Below are 25,448 nucleotides of genomic sequence, written 5' to 3'. Positions count from 1 at the left end.
GATCAAAGGCACAAAACTTAAGAGCTTACTAGAAAATTCTCCACAGATAAACTTAATTTTATAAATGAAATTGAAGCTAATCATTGCAAGTTTGAAATTATTAAAATAACCAAATCGCTTGTGAGAAATTAAAGTCTTTTTTGTCTATTACATAGCATTCTTTTGCATATACGTTCATAGTTAAGGATGTAAATATAAAGGCAAACAAAAAAATTATCATTGCAAATTTGCATTTGAAAAAAGAACAAGCAAAAAAGGAGAAGATATTATTGGAGAATCTTTCTCTAGTCTTAGTTGGAAGATTTTTGTGCTACTGGCTTAAAGGTGACCCTATTCTATGATAGGCGTGGCTTATTGGACCAAACTATATATTACCACAAATCTTAACATAAAGCGATAAAACTCTCTCAAACTCCTTTATTTTAAAAAGAAGAAGCTTACTACATATAATCATACTTGCAGCACTATTCTATATATATTTAGTTATATCCAGTGGTAGTTACGTGAATGCAAGGCAAGCTAGACTTACGTACGTACCACATTAAACACACACATAATTTTTTTTTTTTTTTTTTTTGATATCTCTGGTGTCTGGGCAGCCACTTTCCCAAATATCCCCCGAAGGGGTCCAGCGCCCTAGCAGTAAGGATGTTAAATCGCTGTGGCCGGGTTTCGAAGCTGGGTGGCGGGCACCTCAGCCGAGGTTCCATTACCACCAAGCTACGAAGCCCGGTTAACACACACATAATTTACAAGTATGAAACTAGTGACACAGCCTTTATATATATAAAAAAAGGTGCTAGGTACGTCATACATCTGTATGTACAAATGCTGCTTTCAAAATCTAATTTAGTAAAAGAACGATATTTAAATTCTCGACAAGTCATATATATGCTTTAGAAGACATATTACCAATATATATATGATCAGTTATATATAAATATTGTCAATATCTGATGATAAAATAGCAGAAATCTAGATTACTCGTAGTTTGGTGTATGATCCAAAACTGAGATATTTTGTCGGAGATGGATTTTTGACAAGTTAAAGCAAATATTAAATTCTAAGTTTAGGTACGAATTGACTTTTTCAAAAGTCTACTAAATAAATTTAAAAGTTAAATGATTACTGAAGGGTTTAGATAGAAAACCAAAAAAAGAACCCTAAACCACAAACAGTCCTTTTTTATTCTTTATATAAACTGATGTTGCCCAAGAGGCTTTTCCTCGCCATATACTTGTGAAAGAAACAAAAAAGAGAGATAAAAGGGGCAAAAATTCTGAGAGACAGAGAGATATGGGTGAGGTGGCTTATATGGACGAAGGAGATTTAGAAGCAATAGTCAGAGGTTACTTAGGCTCCGGAGAAGCCTTTTACGGTGAAAGCTCCGGTGGGTTTTTACCTCCGTTTTGCCTTCCTATTGAGACGGCTAGTTCCTATGAACCGGATATGGAGACAACCGGTTTAGACGAACTTGGTGAACTCTACAAACCTTTTTACCCTTTCTCCACACAAACAATCCTCACAAGCTCCGTTTCTGTACCCGGAGATTCAAGAAGTTTACGAGATGATAAGAAACAACGAACACATGGTTGTCTTTTATCTAACGGATCAAGAGTTGATCATATCAGAATCCCAGTATCCAAATCGAAGAAGAGGTCAGTTATCCTTGAAAATCTTGACGCTCTTTCAAATGCAAAAAAAAAAAACTTGAATATTCATAAATGATCATATAATTTGTATACATCTTAAGATAGCAATTTATGCTTGATAATAAATGTATAAAAATTTTGAACTAAACAATTTCCTATGACTCTCAACCAATAGCAATTTGAGAATATAATTATTGTCAATAAATATTTCGATATAGAATTTTTTTATTCAAATATTAATATATGCATAAAACTAAATATTTTTATAAGAAACAACGTAAAAATGCTAGAAGATTCATATATAAAAAACTGGAGGGTCTATATAGGTACTAATATCTCCCAACTTGTTTTGCATATTTATAATTTTCAGGAATATGTATGCTCCTTGTTGAGTTAAATAACTTATGATTTGAATTTGAACAGCAAGAAGAATCAACTAAAGAGAGTTGTTGAGCAAGTGAAGGAAGAGAATTTGTTGTCGGACGCATGGGCATGGCGTAAATACGGGCAGAAACCCATTAAAGGATCTCCATACCCAAGGTCTTAAACCATTTCCGGTTTAGCATAACCCTATCCTTACTTATAACCAAATAATCGGTTTAACTTAAGCTCTTTTGTTTCTTCAGGAGTTATTACAGGTGCAGCAGCTCAAAGGGGTGTTTGGCAAGAAAACAAGTCGAAAGAAATCCTCAGAACCCGGAAAAGTTCACCATAACGTATACAAATGAACACAACCATGAGTTACCAACCCGGAGAAACTCATTAGCCGGTTCGACTCGAGCCAAATCTTCTCAAACCAAACCGGCCGTAACCAAAAAATTCGGAAAGCATGTGGTTTCTTCTCCCACAAGTAACCCCATGATCACATCCACTGATGAATCTTCTGTTGCGGTTCAAGACATGAGGGTTGTAAAAACGAGTACCTACCAAACAAACGGAGAAACCGAGGGCACGAGTAACACTTTACCATCGGATTTGTTGTCTGGGACGGGAAGTTTTCCGACTTGTACCGGTGACTTTGATGACCTTTTGAATAGCCAAGAGTTCCTCAATGGGTACTTATGGAATTACTAAAGAACATTACGTGTATGTATATTCAAACTTATATTATAGTTATTCTGACGTTAGTACCAAAGAAACCTGGAGCAACTTTCATCGCAGATTATAGGCCCATCTCGTGCTGCAACACGACGTACAAGACTATCTCCAGATTGTTGGTGAAGAGGCTGAAGCTGGTCCTTCCTGGGTTCATATTACCAAATCAAACAGCTTTTGTGCAGGGAAGGTTGTTGATTGAAAACACACTACTAGCTTCAGAGATTGTCCAAGGGTATCATAGGAAAGGTGGGCAGAAAAGGGTTACTATCAAGGTAGACATAGCCAAAGCTTTCGACACGGTGAGATGGGAGTTTCTGTTTGCTTGTCTGCGCAGCTATAGCATTCCAGAGCCTCTGATTCGTTGGTTGGAAGCTTGTGTATGCACTCCTTCTTTCTCTGTTGCTTTCAACGGGTCTACCTATGGGTACTTCAAGGGGAAGAGAGGCCTTAGACAGGGGGATCCCCTATCTCCCTATCTATTTGTATTGGTCATGAATTGTCTCTCTATGGCACTTGACAGAGCGGCAGCACAAGGATTATTTCAGTATCATTCGAGATGCGGGAAAACAAAGCTTACCCACCTCTCCTTTGCCGATGATCTCCTTATTTTCTCAGACGGTTCTTTGTCCTCAGTACAAGCGATCCTTACTGTGCTGAAAGATTTCGAACAGAGATCGGGCCTGGCCATTAGCGTACAGAAAACATCTTTCTTTGCGGCAGGTTTGACGGACTCAGAAATGGAACATCTAAAGGTGCAAACGGGTCTCGCTTCTGGTGTGTTGCCAATCAGATATCTAGGTGTCCCACTGCACACAAAGAAGATCTCATCTGCCCAGTGTGCTCCACTTATTCAGTCGATCAAGGCAAAACTCCGCTCTTGGACGGTGAGAAAACTTACATATGCAGGCCGATTACAACTGGTTAAATCCGTCATCAATGGGATTACTAATTTCTGGACCAGCTCTTTCATCATCCCGAAAAGCATTATCAGTGAGATTGACTCTCTTTGCTCTAAGTTCCTTTGGAAGGGGGATATAAATGCAGCTTCAGCAGCTAAAGTGTCTTGGGAATCCTGCTGCAATTCAAAAGAAGAGGGGGGGCTTGGACTGAGAAACCTTGAGGCTTGGAACCTGGCTTGTGCATTAAAAATGGTATGGATTCTTTTTTTCGCTGAAAATTCAGTCTGGTCTTCATGGTTCAGGGATGAGATTCTTGATGGAAATCTTGAAATGTTTTGGGTGATCAACACGAGGCAGAAGCACTCCTGGCTTGTGAATACGCTGCTTGACCTCAGGGAAATTATCTACCCATGGATCAGGAAGCAAATTCACAATGGTGAAACCACTTACTTTTGGACATCAAACTGGTCTCCTTATGGGAAGCTATCTGTCTACCTCAACGCCTCTGTATCGATGCGTTTTCCAGTTTGCTCGACCGCTACTCTAGCTGAGCTTTGGGACAATGGAGGCTGGATTCTACCAAATGCACGCTCTGATCGGCAACTTGAGGTGATTACTTACTTGTCTACTCGGTCCTTGAATGATTATAAAGATGAGATTGAATGGTGGCCGGGAAATCAAAGGCAAATGAGCTACAAAACAGGGGCACTCTACGACTTGCTTCGTCCACCTGCTCCTGCTGTAGCTTGGCATAAGGAGGTCTGGTTCTCGGGAGGGATTCCCAAGCACATGTTCTTGGTATGGTTAATGGTCAGAAATAGGTGTCCTACTCGTGATAGAATATTAAGTTGGGGGCTGCTCACTGATTCTCGATGCTTACTGTGCAATGCCGCTGACGAATCTATTGCTCACTGTTTTTTCGACTGTAATTTTGCTTGGGAAATCTGGAAGCCAATTGCCACCAAGTGTAACTTCACTTCATTGAGACAATGGTCTGTTCTACTGGCACAACTTAAAGGCCATCCATCAAATAGGGTGCAGAAGACTCTGCTGCTCCTATGCTGGCAAGCAACTCTTTACACGCTCTGGACTGAAAGAAACAATCGATTGCATAACTCCCGGTTCACTTCCTCACAGGGACTGATTGCTCAGATCAAGCTCACTGTGAAGAATAGAATCTCCAGCCTCAGGATAGAAAGACCCAAATTCTCCTCAGCTCTTCTTCAGTTATGGTTCACAAACTAGACTTCTCATCCCTAAGATATCTGATTCAAGTTTGTATCTTTCTAGATATGTAAGACCAGTTGGTCTACTGAGATAAAACTCTGTATAACTCTTATTTCTCTTGCATTTTAATAGTAAAATCTTTGTCAAAAAAAAAAAAACTTATATTATAGTTGCATTGCGGCCGTTGAGAAAAAAATGTATATTTATGTCTCTAGGAGATTAGAGCGTCGTAGTTTTCGTCTTGTTTCCAGCTTGACCTGAAAATGTAACTAAATATTATTCGTTTTAATTGTCATACAAATGCTAAGACAAATCCTTTTTTAACATTTCGATTGCAAATATATTTCTAGGACTATTAACTCTGCAACTCAACGTTTTTCACTGCACTAAAAAGAGACAACGCCTAAAATTGTTAGACATTACCTTAAAATGGAACTGTCCTCTGGTGGTCTAGATGATTAATTAGGCGTCCTAAAATATCTATTTTACAGTATAGAGACAGCAATATACAACTCACCCACCCAGCCGCATTTAGTATTTTAATGAATGTGTTGTCCAAAAAAAAGTATTTTAATGAACGTGAAAACTAGTTTTATAATTTATATATCAATTAATGAAGAAGGAAGTTATATTCAAATAAATGGTCAGACAGTTTGACAAATCAGCAGTTGTTCCCATCCAATATCCAGAATAAAAATGAAGACTATGGGATTTGAGAGGATATATTTTTTTTAACGCTGGATTTTATTATTAAGTATTTTAAGGTAAATTGTTCTAAATAATGAGATCTATTAAAATAAAAGTAGAAAATGGATACACCAGTAGGGATCCAAAGTAAAATAACACACATCTTGCGTATGGATGACTAAAAATTTTCACATAAAAACTCCATATTTGCTTTGGGAATAGCTGAATCTCAAGAGAAACTATCTTCGTATTGATCCAAAAAACACCACGCTTCAGACTGAATTGAGAACGATTGTCACTCTCTTTTTAATATTCCAGTAGAAGCCACTGAGACAAGACGACTCTTTATATTGCTCTATTGCTGATAATAGAGTCAAAGAGATTACCGTTCCATAGAATTTGATATTGTTTTTGAAGTAACCATAATTTGCAGCAAGAACTCCATCACCATCACATGAGGAACCATCAACGATTGAAGCCGGTAAGACCCGTCGCCACCATCCGCAGTAGATCTGTCAATTACTTTTTCTAAACGGTTCAATTGAACCAAAACCTTTGTCTTTCCAATTCTATTGGAAGAAACATACAAAAGAACAATAAAAACATTTGCCAGATTTAAAATAAATTGGCAATCGAATAAAATAAACAACCAGAAGTAAATCAGATCAAAGGAAGAGAAGCAGAACGAATCAAACAAGCCGAGGACGGAGCTGTAGAAACCTCCTGTCATCGGCTTGAAACTATAAAAAAATCTCTCTTTTTCTCTCTTGACGGCTAGGGTTTTTCGAATCGACCGATTTGAGACGATATTATTGGAAGATTAAAGGCATACTAAGAAAAAATTAAAGATAAAATTGTAATAGTGAATAACAAGGAAAAAATTTATATGCAAATACTCACCAGTAAGGTTTTTCTACATCACGAGACAGAAATCAAGCTCGATAATCTTTTCCAAATAAGGATATGTGAATCTTGTCTAGTCGGAAATCAAGCTCGATAATCTTTTCCAAATAAGGCATCATTCTGAGCCTCTATACCACTGGAGATACTACAGGCAGACATTTAACTGCGGTCCAATAACACCACCAACCATATCTAGTAACACAAATATATATACTTGTCATCATCAATGAGTTTTCAAGATATATGTGGGTGATTCTTATGAAAAGAAAAAGCGATGCATATGGGACGTTCAAGGTGTTCAAGCAGCTAGTAGAAAAGGTGTTCAAGAAAGAAATCAGGAGTCTAATAATTGATAGAGGAAGAGACTTCACGTCAAGAGAATTCAATGATTTCTGATGAAAATATGATCAAGAGGCATCTCATGGCTCCCTTCATGCTGCAACAAAATGGAGTTGAAGAGAGAAAAAATTGAACACTAATGAAGATGACAAGGAATACTCTCAAGGAAATGAAGGTAGCAAACTATTTATGGGGAGATGCAGTTCTACACTCATGATATATCATAAATAAAGTACCAAAGAGAGCACTTGAGAACATGACTCCTTATGAAAGCTTGCGAGAAAAGAAACTGAACCTAGAATACTTAAGTGTTTTCAGTTGCTTGGCATATGCGAAAGTTGAAGCAACACATCTCAAGAAGCCAGAAGAATGGTCACAAACATTTGTGCACATTGGGATCGAGCTGGGAACCAAGGCATATACTCTACAATCCATCAACACAAAATTTCTGGTGTGTAGAATGTAGTTTTTGATGAAAAAAACTGTTGGAGCTGGAACAACACATTGACCAGACCATGTAGAGATCCGGGTATGTTCCACATGAAATGGGGAAAAGTAATAGATACATGAGAAGGACTTCTCGTGGTGGTAACAGTGATCACGATCATGATGAAACTGGAATCGATAATGAAGACGATTTCGTCAATGATCATGATTGCATCACATATGCAGATGAAGATGAGCAAGAAGATCAACATCTACATGTTCATCCTCTAAGAATATTGAATCGATAAAGTGTTCAACCTAGCTATCTTGATGATTATGTTCTCCAAGCCGAAGTAGAGAGAGACTTCTACTGTCAATTGACAATGAGCCAAGGAACTTTAAAGAAACTAAATATTTGAAAGAATGGAGAGATTTTTGCAAGGAAGAAATCGTCTCTATCAACAAAACCAAGACATGGGTTCTAGTTGAAAAACCAAGTCATATAAAGATCATTGGTCCCAAATGGGTTTTCAAAATCAAGAAGAATGTGGATGAGACTATCAACAAGTACACATTACTCCTTGTAGCTAAGGGATATCTACAAGAATCCAACAAAGATTTTGATGAAGTTTTTGCACTTTTTGCCTCAACTTGAAACCATTCGATTACTAACAGCATTGGCAGCATCACATGGATGAGAGATTCATTACATGGATGTGAAGACAAAATTCTTACCTCTAATCTATTAAAACTGAAGTACAAATAGTATATAACTCTTAATTTTGCACAAAAATTACTAGGGCTGGGCAAATAATCCGAACCCGAAAAACCGAACCGAACCCGATCCGAAAAAGTAGCACCGAATCCGAACCGAAATTGATTAAATATCCGAACGGGTTCAAAATTTCGGTATTTAAAGAACCGAAACCGAACCCGATCCGAACCGAAGTATTTTGGGTACCCGAATGTATCCGAAATAAATTTATATACTTAAATATATACATTATTTTTATATATAATGTATATTAAAATATTAAAAATATATAAGATACCTTTAAATTTTCCAAAATACTCAAAAAATATATGCAAATAGTCAAAAGTAAATGTTTAAAATAGCTAAAGTATACTGAAAATACCAAAAATAGTTAAATATCTATTGATTATTTATCCAAATATTCAAAGAAAACCAATTTATATGTTAAATTAAGGTATTTTGACATATATATTATGAAAATTTATATGTAATATATCATTTTTCTTATAGATTTTGAAAATTTAAAGTATATAGTGAATTTTGAAAATTTAAAAACATTTTAAATGGGTTATCCGAACCCGAACCGAACCCAAAAAGATCCGAACCGAACCCGAACCGAAATTTAGAAATATCCGAATGGGATTGAAATCTTTGACCCCGAAAACCCGAAACCCGAATGGACTGAACCGAAACCCGAATGGGTACCCGAACGCCCAGCCCTAAAAATTACAATGACATGCAACTGACATCAAAACACTGTAGTTTTGCACTTTTGGTAACCCATTAATTTTTTAAACCAAAAAAAAATCTTAAAAATACACATTCCCATAATATTCTATTTCCTTTATTGTATATATATCTTAAAATCAGGAAATTTGTTAATACTAATTCTGCAAAGGATCCAACCCAATTTAATAACTGCATCTAAATTTAATTGAAAAAAATACTATTCAAATATTAATAAAAACCGTCACTTAATGGTCACAGCATCAAAATGGTCACGGCATAAAAATACTTAAAAATTACTAACCACATCAAAATTGTCACTTAATAACTGCATCTAAGTATTAATAATTGATCAAAACCGTCACTTAATATTATGATAATTAATACTAACAAAATAAATAAAAACACTTAATATTATCATAATTAATCAAATATCACACAAACCGTTACAAATCACTACAGATAATTTCAAGTCTCATAATATCAAAAGTTGATTCCCTCTAGCGTTTGCGGTTGCGGACGGATAAATAATTTTTTTAATATTTTGAGTGTCTTAATTTATGTTTTAATAAAATATTATAAATAATTTATATTTTAATTTACTTTAAATTCACTAACAATATAATTTTTATTTTATAAAAACTTTAAACTAAAACTATTCAATATAGTTTTTAAACATTAATATATATACACATATATATATACACATATATATATACATATATATATATATATATATATATATATACATACATAAATAAATAAACTATTCTTTTAAAAGTTCTAATATAAATCTTCAAAATAAATTTTATTGAAATTAGAACTTTCATTTAAACTAAAATTAAAAAATAAATATAATATTGTTATTAAACCCATTCGAGTTTGGTTTGGGTATGTTTGGGTTTCGGCTTTCCAGGGTCAAAGATTTCAGTCCTATTCGGATATTTCTAAATTTTGGTTCGGATCTTTGCGGGTTCGTACGAGTTCAGATAACTCATTTAAATTATTTTTAAAATTCATTATATATTTAAATTTCTCAAATATATAAACAAAATAATATATTACAAATAAATCTGAATAACATATGTCTGAATACCTAAACTTAACATATAAATTGGTGATTTAAATATTTGGATAGATAATCAATAATTATTTTAAGTATTTTGGTGTTTTGAGTATACTTTAACTATTTTAGATATTTACATTTGACTATTTATATATTTTTCAATTATTTAAACTAACTTAAAAGTACCATATATGTTCTAGATGCTTTTATACATTAAATCTTATAAATAATATATATAAGTATATAAATCTATTTCGAATATATTTGGGGGTATCCGAAGTATTTTGGTTCGGTTCGGATCGGATTCGGTTTCAGTTCTCTAGATACCAAATTTTGAATAATTTTGATATTTATCAATTTTGGTTTGGGTTTGGTACTTCTTTTTAGATCGGGATCAGTTCGATCTTTTGGATTCATGTTTTTTGTCTAACTCTAATATTAACATAAAAAACAACATATTTCATAAAAAATACACCCGCACGGGCGTGCGGATCAAAATCTTGTTGAGAATTAAAAGAAGATATCTATGTTGAACAACCTGAAGGATTTGAAATAACATGTGAAGAGCACAAAGTGTACAAGCTCTCAAAGGCTTCGTACGAATTGAAAACGCTCCTAGAGCTTAGAATACGAATCTAGATCACATTCTAAAAGCGATGAAGTGCAAAACGTTTTCAAAGGAGATATCTGTGTATCGCAAGGAAGAAGGAGAATATCTTCTTATTGTTGCTATCTATGTAGATAATCTATTCATAACCGGCAATAGCTTGAATAGGAGTAAGCGATTTCAAAGTGAGAATGAAATCTAAATTTGAGAGGTCAGACCTCGGAAAACTAAAAATACTATCTCGGCACTGAAATTTTTCAAGGAGAAGATGTAACTGAAATTAAGCAAGAAGCTTATGCAAGAAGGATCCAAATAGCATCTGCCTTGTCTGTCTGTTAAATATTTTATAATAAATTACCCGACAATTTTACATGTCGTAATCACCGTGATTAGAGGAAATTCATGTTCTAACTTGTAGGGCCTCCAGATAAATTTAGTTCCTTTCTTCTCTTATCTAACCACGCGAAGTATCAACTTTGGTAAATAGTGTACAAACTTGTACTATATAATCTCACTAGTAGCGACGAGAGTAATCATCCAAAAAAACTACCTAAAGAAACAAAAGAAGAAATATGGCCAACAATGAATTCGTTGAGTGGCAGTTCAGTGGCAGTGATGCGGCAGAGGAAGCTGCAGCGGCCTCCCTAGGCACTTACACTTCTGAACTCTTTGCTCTATGCGATCCTCAAGGAAAGCCTATCTTGCCCCCACGAAATTCGTCGCCAGAGTCAAGCCATACGGCCGAAAAGGCAGTTGTTAAAGCTGTCGTCTGCGGCTACGGAAACGCCTACGCTCCTAGCATTGGCCTCCCGGTCGCCAAAGAGTAATTAATATATACACAGAAAAATATTTTAATGCTTTGATGCCCCTTTGACCAGAGGCAAATCTCGACCAATTATTTAATGGGTGCAATAGTGATAATAAAATACCAAAAACATATAAAAGGATCTATCCTAGAAAAGTAAGGGTCCACAAGGTACTTTTTACCATCATAGCTAATAAAATTCTAATGTTCTTATGTACAAAATTTTGAATATCAATATAACTATAGGCAGTGCCGGTCTAACGTTTAACAATGCCCTAATCCAATTTTAAAACTATGCCTTTTAATATTTTGTATTGAAATTATAAAAAAAACTAATATAAAAGTAATTTAAAATTTTGAACTAAAACAGTAAATATAAAACATTAAAATATACTTTTTTGCATTTTTTTCATGTAAAAGCATTCATTAAATAAATATAGTCAATTCTTATAACATTTTTGATCGATAACAAAATCAATTTAGGTAATCTCTTAAATAACATGTTATACTACTAATAACTATTTTTACCTTTTAAAATTTTTTTATATGTGATGATCGATATTCTTATATTCTAAAATGCACATTAAATAATATATATTTTTCATATAACAATCATTCTTTTAAAAACAAATATTATAGTAGGCGGTCTAATCTATTTTGACATTGATTCTTGTAGAATAATAATTCCATAAATAAAATACCACTAATTATGTTCGAATGAATAACACTTTAAAGAAATTTTCAGTATTTGAATTATGCCTTCAAAATATCATAAGTAAAAATGCCTTCAAAATATCATAAGTAAAAATGCCCACTAAATAATATATATTGTCATATAACATTCATTCTTTAACAAACAAATATTATAGTAGGTTTTCTAATCTATTGTGACATTGATTCTTGTAGAATATTAATTACATAAGTAAAATACCACTATTTATGTTCGAATAAATATCATTTTAAAGAATTTTTCAGTATTTGAATTATGCCTTCAAAATATCATAAGTAAAAATGTCCAATAAGTATAGTTTCAATTAAAAAATCTTATAAAATTATTTTTATCTATATAGTAACAAAAATTTATAGAAAACATGCCCCTTTAAATTGGATGTCCTAATCGATGGCTTGGGTGGCTTCCCCTCTGGGCCGGCCCTGACTATAGGTGCACTGAAATTTTGACACCCTTATTTGCGTCTTAAATTTATGTCTATATATTTTACCAGTGCTGTGGCTGAATATCTCAACCGAGATCTTGATAATAAGCTGACGGGAGATGATGTGTTTATGACTTTTGGATGCAAACAAGCGATCGAGCTCGTGGTAGATATCCTGGCTAAGCCGGAAGCCAACATCCTGATTCCTAGACCAGGTTTCCCTGCGGACTACGTCCGCTCTCTCTTCAAAAAACTCGAGGTTCGAAGGTATGAAGTCATCCCCGAAAAAGAATTTGAGATTGATCTCGATAGCGTCAAAGAGATGGCAGACAAGAACACGTTCGCGATCTTTATAATCAACCCTCATAATCCCAATGGGAACTACTACACTGAGCCTCATCTCGAGCAGGTAATTACGTAGTTTTGTTTTTTAAACATTGGTATTTACATAGTTGTACTCCGACAAATGTTCACATGACTGATGAGATTATCTAGACATGAATTTTTTTTTTTTTTGATTTGTGTGTAGCTTTTACATTTTACATGTTACAACATATTGTTTTTCCTTTAAATGAAACTACATTCTTAAGTTTGTATTATAACAAAAATTTAGATTATACATTTTTTTGTTAAAGCAAGAAAAGATTATACATTTTATTCTTTATTATACAAAATACTGAATAATTTAAAAAATTATTATTTCTACAATCCAATCCTTATTGTTTACTTTTGCAATGATTTCAGCTTGCTAAGTTGGCTCGAGAACTCGGGGTAATGGTTGTCTCAGACGAAGTATATAGATGGACCGTGTTTGGAAGTAATCCCTTTGTTCCAATGGGGAAATTCTCCTCGATTGTACCCGTTATTACACACGGCTCCATATCGAAAGGATGGAGTGTCCCAGGATGGCGAACAGGCTGGCTCGCTATGCACGATCTAAACGGTGTCTTTAAATCCACCAAGGTCTGATTTGTTTTGTTTAAAAAAAAATTGAATCAGCATTTAAGCATGTTTTGCATATAATTGGCATATTTTAAATTTGAGTAATTAATTAACAGCAGAAGATATGATGTAGTGTGTAAGTCATAATCTTTGTGAGCTTTGGTTTTCCTTTTTATTATTTGTTTTAGATAAACATTAGTATGATATTACTAAACGAGATTATGACAAGGACTTTAAAATAAATGTTAGATTCTAATCCCTAAAGATTTAGGACTTTAGTTTCAAAAAAAAAAAGATTTAGGACTTCTCACCTTAGTATAAATAATGAGCTTTTGGATTGTAAAAGTTACTTTTGATTTGTAAAACTATTACGAGCTTTTGAATAAAAATTTTAATCCCTATTAATTATTATAGAGTATTCCTTAAGAATTCAGCATGTTTAAGAAGGTTAAGTTAATAGACATTCTTAGAATTTAATGCTATCTTTGGGCAGGGCTAATGTAGAATTTTTTTTTATATGGGGGCAAATCATATATAAATATAAATATAAAGTTAAAACATGGATTTTAATAGGTGCAAATAGCTAGACTTTGGGTTAAGTTACAAAAAATTGGAAATTTTATGGGGCAAGTGCCACCTTCTGAGTCAAGTAGAACCGCCATTGCCTTTGCGTTATTGATATTTCGGCTCCGTCAAAATATTATCTATCAAGCCTAATCTTGTTACATATGCACAGGTCTTAAAAGCTGCTAACGAATTTTTGGAGATAAATTCTAAACCACCAACTGTTATCCAGGTATACACAATTCGGATCATTGGTTGGTTTACTCTCTAGACTTACTGCAAATATTATGCAATGAATAAAATCGATATACATATATAATTGGGATATATATACATATTGTTGTACAACGTTTTTTATCGCCTTAGTTTATCTTATTTGTATAAAATCATGTGTATAAATACTTAACCCTAGAGGTCAAGAGAAATCAACGCAGAACATTCTTTTACGTAGATCAACTTTACAATATATATGCCATTTATTGTCAATTGTGAGTTGCTCCAGGTCTCCACTAATAGGTTAAAAACTATAAAGAACTCCACCAGTAAGTAATAAATGATGTTGTGGCCAATTAGTCGTTTTAATCTGATAATGTAGGCAGCTATTCCCACCATCTTGGAGAAAACTCCTCAAGAATTCTTTGATAGGAGGCAGAGTTTTCTTAAAGACAAAGTTGATATTGCATATTCTAAGCTCAAGGAGATACCTACCCTCACCTGTTACATGAAACCTGAAGCATGCACCTTCTTATGGGTATTCTATTAGATATTGTTTTCTAATATTTTTTGTTCACTATTAATTTTTTGTTACATAATTGTAAACAAATTAACTTTTCATTGTGGATTATATTGCCTATACCTTTTTCTTGTTTCTTGCAGACCGAGCTAGACCCATCACATTTTGTGGACATTGAAGACGATCAAGACTTCTGCAATAAGCTTGCTAAGGAAGAAAACCTCGTCGTTTTACCAGGTAATAAATAATCAACCGTACCTATGAATATGGTCACTTTAGAGTTTTCGAAAGATAGTCTTTCAAGTTTAACTAGATTGGAAGGTAAAATAAAAATACAATTTTTTTTTTATTCTGGACACAAACATAAAAACATGAAACATAAAATTTGTATTAGCTATTATCATCGTTATATAACTATTCAGGCCCGAACCTGATTGTATGCTTGTCTTTGACAAGAAAAAGAAAGTTAAGAACATGCTGTGTGTTGTATTGTTTAGGGATTGCATTTGGTCAGAAGAACTGGTTAAGGCATTCTATTGACATGGAGACATCGATATTGGAGGATGCATTTACAAGACTGAAATGCTTCTGTGAACGCCATAACTGAAGCGTAACTCAATGACGTCAATGGTGCAACTAAAGGGTTCCAAAAGCTAAGTCTTTTTATATGCTATAATAATTAATGGGGTGGTTTGCTTTTATGAATAAATAATGAACACCATTCGAGTGTGTGACGGATTAAATAAATGGTATATTATAGTAACCATCAATCATGTAATTTTCTCTCATCGTTGAGTATGTCTTTCGATGTATGTATTTCTTTGTACTTTCTATAAATAAATAAGTTTCGGCTTGTTTTCATTTAAAAATATTTGTATGAAATTGCCATAAAAGTGTATGATGTATTCCAAGATCAGTAATCACTAACATAAAAAAGCAAAACCCTACCGGTATATTTGGAAATCGTTCGGTTAACTGGTTGGCCTCGGTTTAATGAATTCTCTACATAGAAATAAAAACCGAACAATATTGTCGGTTTAATCTGAGTGACTTTGAAAGTAATTCTGGTTATAATGGGTATAAGTAGCCGGGTTGGATTAACCACGAACCGGTTACATAGTCGGATTAGATCTAATAACTGGTTCGACTATGAACCGGTCAAATAACTGGATTAGATCTCAAAGTTATTAGACTGATGAAAACTACTAAACCATAAAAAATCTACAAACTATCCATATGAACATAAAACTATTATATTTTAGCAAAGAAAAAAAAAATAAAACTATTATATTTATCATTATTTATTTTTAAAATTTATTTATATTTTAGTTATGTATCATATTTACTAACATTACTTTTAAATTTCGAAAAACCAGCCAATTTCATCATGAATTTGACGTCTTCATTGTTTTATACACAAATTTTTGGATCAAGTCGAAAGCATCACAAACTAATTTAAAAAAAAAAAAAATTTTGAATTATACAGAGATATCCTGACTCCACAGAAATGGTTTAGATTAGTCACGTATTGCCACGTGTCGGTCCTATGTCTGATGCTACGCGGACGCCATGCACCAAATTGGTTTGATTTGGGTTAACATCTGTCCAACCTTTTTTGAAAAATTAAATAGTATAAAATTTGATATTAAAAAAATGGTATCAAAGAGGATCATACCCAAGTCATTGAGTTCTTCCCAGAACCACTCAACCATTAGAATAATTAAACTTTTAACGATCATCTATTCTATTAATTCTGCAGTGTGCTCTATTGATATATGTTGTGTCCACCATTTAAATTTTATAACTGCCACAAAATACACCTTTAATACATCCTTTTTATAACTACCACAATCGAGCCCATTAACTGCATTAATATCTTTTTTTTTGAATATATGTTAAATTTATTCAAAAAGAAACTACTATTTTGTACAACAAGTGCATCTGTTTTTTGAGAAATCAAACTTAGCTACCACTCAGAAAATATTTCTTGTGGCAAACCACATTGTCAAAGCTCCCGTAAACTTCAAATCTCCTATTTGCCTCAAAGAGAGGCATCGGTTCTTTACTTGCCTGTCAATCAACTTCACCATGGGGCCGACCAATAAAGGTGTACCTCCGTGCCGACGCTCATTCCGTTCCCGCCATATGAACGAGAGAGTCACCTGCAGTGTGTATCTCGTGAGAAAAGTTTCCAGCAATCCTCCATTACTATCCAAGACCAACTGCATTAATATCAATATTTGAAAGCCATAAAATGGAGACCATTAATCACGTAAAGATGCAAAATCATGTTTATGCACCATTAGTTCAAATGAGTTTGTTGTCGGGAGATGCAAGATATTTGGGTTCATGGGCCTTGATTAACAATACCATTATTTAAATGGCATGACATATTATAATGTAATGTTTGTTTACATCTAATTAAATATTAAATATATCCTACATAAAAATTAAATATTCAGAGATATAAGATCTAAAATCGCTGTTGACATATCAACTGCTAACGGAGAGTCTCTTGGAAATTCCTTCGGACAAAAAAAAAGATGATTAAAATTCATGTTCAGAAAATGCTTAGAGAAGGGTTACTTACAAATCCCCTGTGGCCTCTAATGGCTAACCACAATGGCTATTTCATCTCAGCATCAAAGACCTTGAAAAACTCAACTATATTAAAGTCAATCCTCTAGACAAAGCTTTTTTATGATCTCTTGGTCATTTTTTTTCACCCAATGTTCACCTCCGTGTGGAGAGTTACTAACTGGGGCCAGATCAATCCAGAAATACACTAAGGAAGAAGATATGGCTCAAACTCGAGCAATAATGGCGACAAGAGTTCTTTCTCTCTCTTTTCTGCTACAGGACGATGAGTCATCTAACTGACTTAAAGCTGTTGAATTTATTCAAACTGTCTATGGCGATTAGAGGTTCTTCCATAGGTTTACATCTTTCCCGGTTTCAATCAATCAACTAAACCAGCCTTCATATTATTGAATCATTCATTGGCTTAACCGGTCCCAAAAGATTTGAATCACAGCCCACAACTTTTTTTAACGAATGTTAAATTAGATTCAAATCAAAACTTCTTTTACAATGAATGTGACTTTGATTGAGATTGTGTAAAATCTACTATTCTACTTTGCTAGAAATAAATTATATCATATACAAACCAAAGTTGCATTGCCTTGTCATATTTCTTGTGAGCTTTCCCACGCATAGAGTCGATACGGTTTCCAATCTACTTGTCGATGTACCTTGCTATCAAAACTGGGCCTGTATGAGGCTTAATGTGATGAAGTTCATTTCTCTCTCCCCATATCAAGTGGATGGCAGCCTGAAACTCATACCATAGCAAAAGCAGAGTATTTCAGTCCAAAGTTGTATCCATTAGACTATGTAGAATATCATCCCAGTTATTCGAGTACCGATTTCCCATCAACTTCATTATGAGCTTTCTCCAAATTAGCCCAGAATATGAGCAGCTAAAGTACAAGTGTGTAACATCCCGATCCAAACATTTCCCATTGTCTCCTGGCATTCCAGACTGATAAAATACTTCCAATGTGTCTCCAAGACAGCTTAGATTTCGTGTGAGCCCGAAAAGCTTTCTTCACTCTTTTCTCCTCCATGATAAGATGTTCTCATTTTAATGGAAAAAAAGAATTTTGATGTCTCCAACCACTCCTTACACCTTTTCACTTCATTTATTCACCATAAAATCACTTGATTTATTCCAAATTCTGTCCAGAGTCGAAATAAATTGAGTCCTCTATGTGGATAGATCTCAACCGTCCAATTGGGAGGTGCCATGTGGCTTAATCTAGACAGTTGACTTTTGTTAAATTTTCTTGAATTTTTTCCACATGAGTTGACCTGAAAAATTACTCCAAAATATGTCTAAGACATTCCATTGAATCCAAATATCATGCTTGCACATCTTCATTTGGATTTCGTTTCATCCGATTAGCCAATTTTGACAGTGTCGACCAAAAATGCGTTCCTCTGAACCATCTTGGTTTGCCTTGACCAAACTCCATATAATGCTTCCAAATACCTTAGAAAGTACTCCTAGATTGATACCCAAACTCCTGGAATCACATTGGTCATCTTCGTCCTTCGACTACTACCAATATTCTGCGTCGACCATCTCTGAAACCTCTATCGACCATTTTCCGTTCCACTCGAACCAACTAGTTCTGGCTTGACCAAATGTCTTCTAATAGTCCATAAAGATGGTTATGATTGAGTCTTACTTGGGTTTCTGACTTTGAAAAATCCTACATGCTCATGCTCAACCTCGACCGTATCACAGCTCGATTCCATCTCTTCGACCAACTCTAATTTTACTTGACCAAGCTTCAAACTTCTTTGACCAAATGTTTAAAAACATCTTATTATATCATTCCACTCCAAAATATGGTCTATCCCAAGTCGTTGACTTTGCGTTGACTTGACCCCTAATAGCTATAGATAACTCCTAATACCGTATAGTTGGTGGCATTCAATATGGGGCATTGGATCGATGTGGTGTGAATTCCTTCGGGCGCGTCGTGTTCTAACGCTCTGATACCAAATAAAGTAGCTCGAAAACACACTTGAACTATAAAGAACTTGCTCTCTTTATTGAATGCTTAGAAACTTATGCTCAAAACTAAACACTCCCTATTTGTTATATCTATGTAACAAGCTCGACATATGCTTATATAACAAAGTGGATTTTCTTTTCCTAATAGCTATAGATAACTCCTAATACTACTAGGTTTATAAATAAGCTTATCTTATCCTTAAACCAACTTGTTAAAGGATACCTTAAGCTCCAAGCTATCAAAGATTACCCAACAGGAACAAGGCAAAGGCATGACAATAGAGAGCAATAGAATCAATGGACAAGACCACATTCTGGATATGTGAAATGCAATTACGATGGTTCCTTCACTACTAATCAACCTTTGTCACAAGCAGGATGGATAATCAGAGATACTTTGGGAATGTTTAAAGGTGCTGGACAGGGGTTAAACTCTCAACCTAGGAATGCAAGTGAAGGGGAACTACAAGCACTACTATTTACGATGTTGAAGTGTTGGAGTCAAGGGTATAAGAAGGTAATTTTCGAAAGAGATAATTTAACGGTCACCAATCTGCTCAACAAGAAGGTTACAAATGTTGCAATTAGTAATTGGCTAAAAGATATATGGAGACGGGAATCAAGATTTGAAGATGTCAAATTCTGTTGGACAAATCGCCTATCAAACACTTGTGCAGACCTACTTGCGAAACAAACAATGCCTAGAAACACAACATTTCATTTTCATAGCTATGTTCCAGCGTTTCTAAACTCTGCTATGGCAGAAGATTACTTTGATCATTAATATCAAATTAATTTCTTGGAAAAAAATATTTAAATGTGGAAGATGTTATTTTCCAAAAGAAAAAAATTCTGTATGATATCTACAAAAGAAATTTTGTATGTCGATAGGTTATTCCAACTTATCCTCTATATAAACGAAAGCAAGAAACACGACGAGAAGAAAATCTGTTGTTTCTTGTGACTCACGTCTCAAATCATTAGGATTGTTCTCCAGTCTTGAGTTTATATGTGATGATGGTGACGCAGTAGGATTCTGTTCGAGATGCATTTTAGTTCCTTTCTTTTCTTATATAACCACGCGAAGTATAAACTTTAATTATGCATATCTATAATTAAATAAATAATTTTAAATGTATAATCTTATATAATTATCATTTTAACATATATTTTTTTTTATAAAACTACTTATAAAAACATTAAATTAAGAAAATAATATAAATTTTTTTAAATAAAACTACAAGTTTTCTGTAAAAAAATGTTTTATATGAAAATTTATCTGTTTTCAAAAATTTATGGAAAATATAATTTCATTAATTTTACTTTTCATTTCATATTATTATGTAAACTGATGTTTTATAAAAAAGACAAAATTATATAGTTTTTTCAAGATTTACTTGTCTTGAAAAAAAGAATGAAATATCCATAAATATTATAGTAAATTATCTGAATTAGATATCTGTATTTTTTCGAAAACAAATCATCAGATATTCATAAAATATAAAAAAATTACAAATATAGAAATTATGGTACTCGTTATGTTCCAACCCTAGCCGTCACCGATAGTACAAACTACGGATAAAAGGACGTTGTAGGCTTGTAGCCGTATATGCTCTTCATTTTGTACTCCTCGAGATAACCTTTTTTGGTTAGCTTTGTTTGATAAACGTGCACAAGGCTTTTGGATTAACAATTTGCCAGCTGCTTGCATTTAATATCTTTTGACCACGATAACATAAGTTTCGATTTATTTGTTCGATATTTCACATCAAAATTCTAGTGGTGATCAAGAAAATTACCTATTTTCCATCGACAGTTTTACATTTTGTACTTACCGTGACTAGAGGAAACGTTTTAACAGGTGGGGACTCGAGATGCATTTAGTTCCTTTATTTTATTATCTAACCACGCGAAGTATAAACTTTGATAAGAAAAAGTGTAAAAGCTTGTACTATATATATAATCTCACTAGTTGTAACGAGAGTAATCATCCAAAAACAAAAGAACTACATAAGGAAATAAAAGGGAAAAAAAATATGGCGAACAATGAAAGCGTTGATTGGCAGTTCAGTGGCAGCGATGAGGGAAAGGCCGCCTCAGATGCCTCACTAAGCACTTACACCTCTAAACTCTTTGCTTTGTGCGATTCTAACGGAAAGTCCATTTTGCCTCCTCGAGGTGAAACTTCTGAGACTAGCCACACCGCTGAAAGGGCTGTTGTTAAAGCCGTCCTATTTGGCACTGGAAACGCCTATGCTCCCAGTATTGGCCTTCCGGCGGCGAAAAGGTGATATTTAGACATACATAGAATTATAGTAACGTAGTTTATCAATTTTAGACCTCTTTGACAAAAAAGTGTCCCATAATTTTTTGCTTTTCTCAGGGCCGTAGCAAATTACCTAAACAAAGATCTTCCGCAGAAACTGTCAGCTGATGACGTGTTTATGACCGTTGGATGCAAACAAGCCATCGAGCTTGCCGTTGATACATTGGCTAAACCAAATGCCAACATCTTGCTTCCCAAGCCAGGCTACCCAAGTAACTTAATCCGTTCCATCTTCAAGCACCTTGAGGTCCGCAATTACGAATTTCTTCGCGAAAAGAACTATGAGATTGACTTTGACAGCGTCCGAGCGGCAGTGGATGAGAACACATTTGCAATATTTATAATCAACCCGCACAATCCCAACGGGAACACTTACTCTGAAGCTCATCTCAAGCAGGTATTTACCTATACTCTAATTAGCTATGATTCGCATGGCCTTATGTTATAATCCTTTGACCGTGTGTATATTTATGAATCTTAGCTCGCTCTGTTGGCTCGAGAACTTGGGATAATGGTTGTTACTGACGAAGTTTTTCGTTGGTCGGTGTTTCGGAGTAATCCCTTTGTTCCCATGGGAAAATTTTCGTCCATTGTACCGGTGGTTACACTCGGGTCCATATCGAAGGGATGGTCTGTCCCTGGATGGCGAACTGGCTGGATCGCGCTGCACGATCTAGATGGTGTCTTTAAATCCAAAAATGTTCGGTCTATTTTTCACAATCACTCTTTAAGCATATATATGTGAATGATTATGTATCACTATTCACTATGCACGTACTATGTTTGATATTAAGAGTTATCAACGTTCATTCTTATTAACTTTTATTCATAATCTTGTTTTATATGGACAGGTTTTAGCTGCTATAAAACAGTTCCTTGATCTAAATTCTAAACCACCAACTGTTATCCAGGTACGAGACTTTCTAATTCGGACACTTTCTGTAACCAGATAAAATATATAGCTAATGTGTGCAGGTTTTTATTATGTAGGCGGCCATTCCCACCATCTTGGAGAAAACTAGTAAAGTGTTCTTCCAAAAGAGGCAGACCTTTCTGAGAGAAAAAACCGATTTTGCATATTATAAGCTCATGAGCATACCTTCCCTCACTTGCTATATGATACCTGAAGCATGCACCTTCCTTTGGGTAATTCTATAATTACTTTGTATCTTATTATAACCTTATTTTTATAATTGTATTCTCTAAATGCTGGTTTCTTTTCTACTCGCAGACCGAGCTGAACTTATCATTCTTTGTGGACATTGAAGATGATGAAGACTTCTGCGAAAAATTAGCTATTGAGGAAAACCTCGTCCTTTTACCAGGTATTCATTATCTATGTCCAAGGTTTAGCGATCTACCCGTGAAAGCAATCATTTTTTTTGTGTTTGATAATTTTAACAAAACAACTTATATGTTATATGTTGTCCTTTAGCAAAAAAAAAAAAAACTTATATGTTGTGTGCTGGTTTGGTTTAGGGATTGCTTTTACTCTGAAGAACTGGGTGAGGCATTCTATTGACATGGATACTCCAACTTTGGAGGATGCATTTGATAGATTGAAGAGCTTTTGTGATCGCCACTCCATTTTAGGTGAAACTCCACTCAAAGATGTCAATGGTGTCAACAAAGCTCCACTCAAAGATGTCAATGGTGTCAACTAAAGGGTTCTTATGTGAGCCTAAGTCTTTTTATATGCTATAATAATAAATAAATGGGTCGCTTTGTTTTTAATGAATAAATTATGAACACCTTTCGAGTTTGTGACATAATAAATCAATGGTGTGCAATAGTAAACCAATAATCATGTAATGTTTTCACATCGTTGGCTATGTCTTTCGATGTATGTATTTCTTTGTACTTTCTATAAACGAATGTATAAGTTTCAGTTTGTTTTTATTTGAATATATTGGCATAAAATTACCATAAAAGTATATGACGTATCCTAACAATAGATAGTTCAGTATCTCTCTTTCAAGTGTGGGAATAATTTTATTTATAAAAAATCTATATAGTTTTCAAGTAGTTAGACTAATCAGTAATCATCTATTATATTAAAATAGAAATCACAACTTCTCTACATGTGTGATTTTATTTTTAAATGAATCTTCCATAGAAAAATCATTTTTCATTTTATTCTAATAACATTATGGCATCATTAAAATATCACATTTTAAATAATTAACATATATAACAATTTCACATATAAAATTGTCTTATTTTCTAATTATAAAAGCTTGTTGACAAAAAAATTTAACAAAATCTTCTTAAAAATTGTAAATATTTTTATGAAGCATTGATTAATTTCTTAATTAGTAGTCTATTATTATTATTATAAATTAATGTTAATTAATATTTTATTATTAAATAAAAATAAAATTTAAATATTATTTTCTTAAATTTTCTAATTATAATCTATATCTTATATATTAAAACAGAAGTCACAACTTAATTCATGTATGATTTTTTAAATTGGACCTATTCATAAAAAGTCATGTTACATTTATTTTCTAATTTTATCATTATTTATTTACTATAACATTCCATATATTCATAAAAATATCTGTTGAAAAAATCTAACAAGATCTTACCAAAAGTTTAAATATTTTTTTTTTTATAAAATAATACATTAACTAATTTCGTGATTAGCAATATTATATTATTATAAATTAATTAATTAAAATAAATTGTATGCCATATTTTATAAACTTATTATAGTCTATAGTTTATTAAATTAGATATGCTATATAAAACAAATATAACAAACTATATATATTAGTAAAGCAACCTAATTTATTTTTCAAAGTTTCTTTCACTTAAATAAAAAAAATATCTAGCAAGATCTTACCAAAAAGTTTAAATATTTTGTTATAAAATAATACATTAACTAATTTCGTGATTAGCAATGTAATATAATTTTAAATTAATGTTAATTAAAATAAAATTGTATGCTATATTTTATAAAACTTATTATAGTCTATAGTTTATTAAATTAGATATTCTATATAAAAAAATATAACGAATTATATATATTAGTAAAGTAACCTAATTTCTTTTTCAAATTTTATTTTACTTAAATAAATAAATAAATATCACCCGCTGTTAAAACGATTTAAAATTTGTAAATCATGTAATAGTTTTAAAAAAGAAAAAAAATTCTTAACATAAATTATATATTATTATTTTATTGTTTTTGAAACTCCCAGCAATATATTTCAAAAATATAAATATATACACAATATAAATTTAATAACTAACCTTTAATTTATGTGCTATTTAAAATTATGCTTTTAGAAAACTTTGAAATTTTAATATTCATTAAAAATATTAATAACAACTCAATTTAAAAAAAATATATGTTTTATTTACTATTATACCAATATTTTTTGAAAAACATGAAAAATTACCGAAATTTCAGATATTGTTTTTATAAAATAATGCATCAATTTAGTAACAAAAGATTCAAAAGTCATACAATCTTCCAAAAATAATGCATCAATTTTGTGTCCACCTTCTTAGTGATCTCTCTTAGGCAGACTATACCATTTGTTCTTACATTTTTAGTGGTCTAACCATCAACTAAAGAAAAAAACAACAACACATCAAGCTTTGTAAAATTGACTTTACAAAACTAAGGATGCTTTGACCTCATACATACTTACGATCAGAGAATCATGATTAACAAACGTGTACGGAGATGATCATATTGCATTTTGACGAACTCATGGGGAAAATTAAAGACTTTTTTAGATACATCCTATTTTTTTTTGTGCAACAGATACATCAACTTAAACTTAAAAATAAAAATGTTTAGCAAAATCATTAAACATTCCAGATTTTGAGTTTGCCATTTAAAATCGAGCAATAAAAATATTGTAAGCAATGGTTGACATATATAAAGAACATCGGTAGTTTAATAGTATTAGAAATGTTTGACAACAGAACCACAATAACAATG

The 25,448-nt window shown here is 33.1% G+C and overlaps 3 protein-coding genes across 4 annotated transcripts; all 3 read left to right on the top strand.

Moving 5' to 3' along the window:
- The first annotated feature begins 1,218 nt into the window (after positions 1–1,218).
- LOC108820789 (probable WRKY transcription factor 29) lies at positions 1,219–2,786 on the top strand. The gene is made up of 3 exons (XM_018593794.2): positions 1,219–1,658; positions 2,076–2,192; positions 2,279–2,786. Exons 1-3 carry the CDS (start codon positions 1,297–1,299, stop codon positions 2,724–2,726), a joined length of 927 nt encoding a protein of 308 aa, XP_018449296.1. The 5' UTR covers positions 1,219–1,296; the 3' UTR covers positions 2,727–2,786.
- An 8,133-nt stretch (positions 2,787–10,919) lies between these two features.
- LOC108818723 (probable aminotransferase TAT4) lies at positions 10,920–23,206 on the top strand. 2 transcript variants are annotated; one of them, XM_056992483.1, is made up of 8 exons: positions 10,926–11,207; positions 12,413–12,752; positions 13,088–13,306; positions 14,022–14,081; positions 14,445–14,600; positions 14,726–14,819; positions 15,080–15,215; positions 23,147–23,206. In XM_056992483.1, exons 1-7 carry the CDS (start codon positions 10,957–10,959, stop codon positions 15,187–15,189), a joined length of 1,230 nt encoding a protein of 409 aa, XP_056848463.1. In that variant the 5' UTR covers positions 10,926–10,956; the 3' UTR covers positions 15,190–15,215; positions 23,147–23,206. The 2 variants fall into 2 exon arrangements, with proteins under 2 accessions (XP_018447147.2, XP_056848463.1); XM_018591645.2 differs by lacking the exon at positions 23,147–23,206 and having other exon boundaries at positions 10,920–11,207; positions 15,080–15,436.
- On the top strand, positions 21,147–23,389 carry LOC108822959 (cystine lyase CORI3). Its single transcript, XM_018596175.2, has 7 exons — positions 21,147–21,451; positions 21,548–21,887; positions 21,972–22,190; positions 22,342–22,401; positions 22,481–22,636; positions 22,722–22,815; positions 22,970–23,389. Exons 1-7 carry the CDS (start codon positions 21,201–21,203, stop codon positions 23,152–23,154), a joined length of 1,305 nt encoding a protein of 434 aa, XP_018451677.1. The 5' UTR covers positions 21,147–21,200; the 3' UTR covers positions 23,155–23,389.
- The last annotated feature ends 2,059 nt before the right edge of the window (positions 23,390–25,448 follow it).

The sequence above is a fragment of the Raphanus sativus genome, chromosome 8 (genome assembly GCF_000801105.2).
Source record: "Raphanus sativus cultivar WK10039 chromosome 8, ASM80110v3, whole genome shotgun sequence".
Lineage (NCBI taxonomy): Eukaryota > Viridiplantae > Streptophyta > Magnoliopsida > Brassicales > Brassicaceae > Raphanus > Raphanus sativus.
This window is presented reverse-complemented; position numbering and strand designations above follow the sequence as displayed.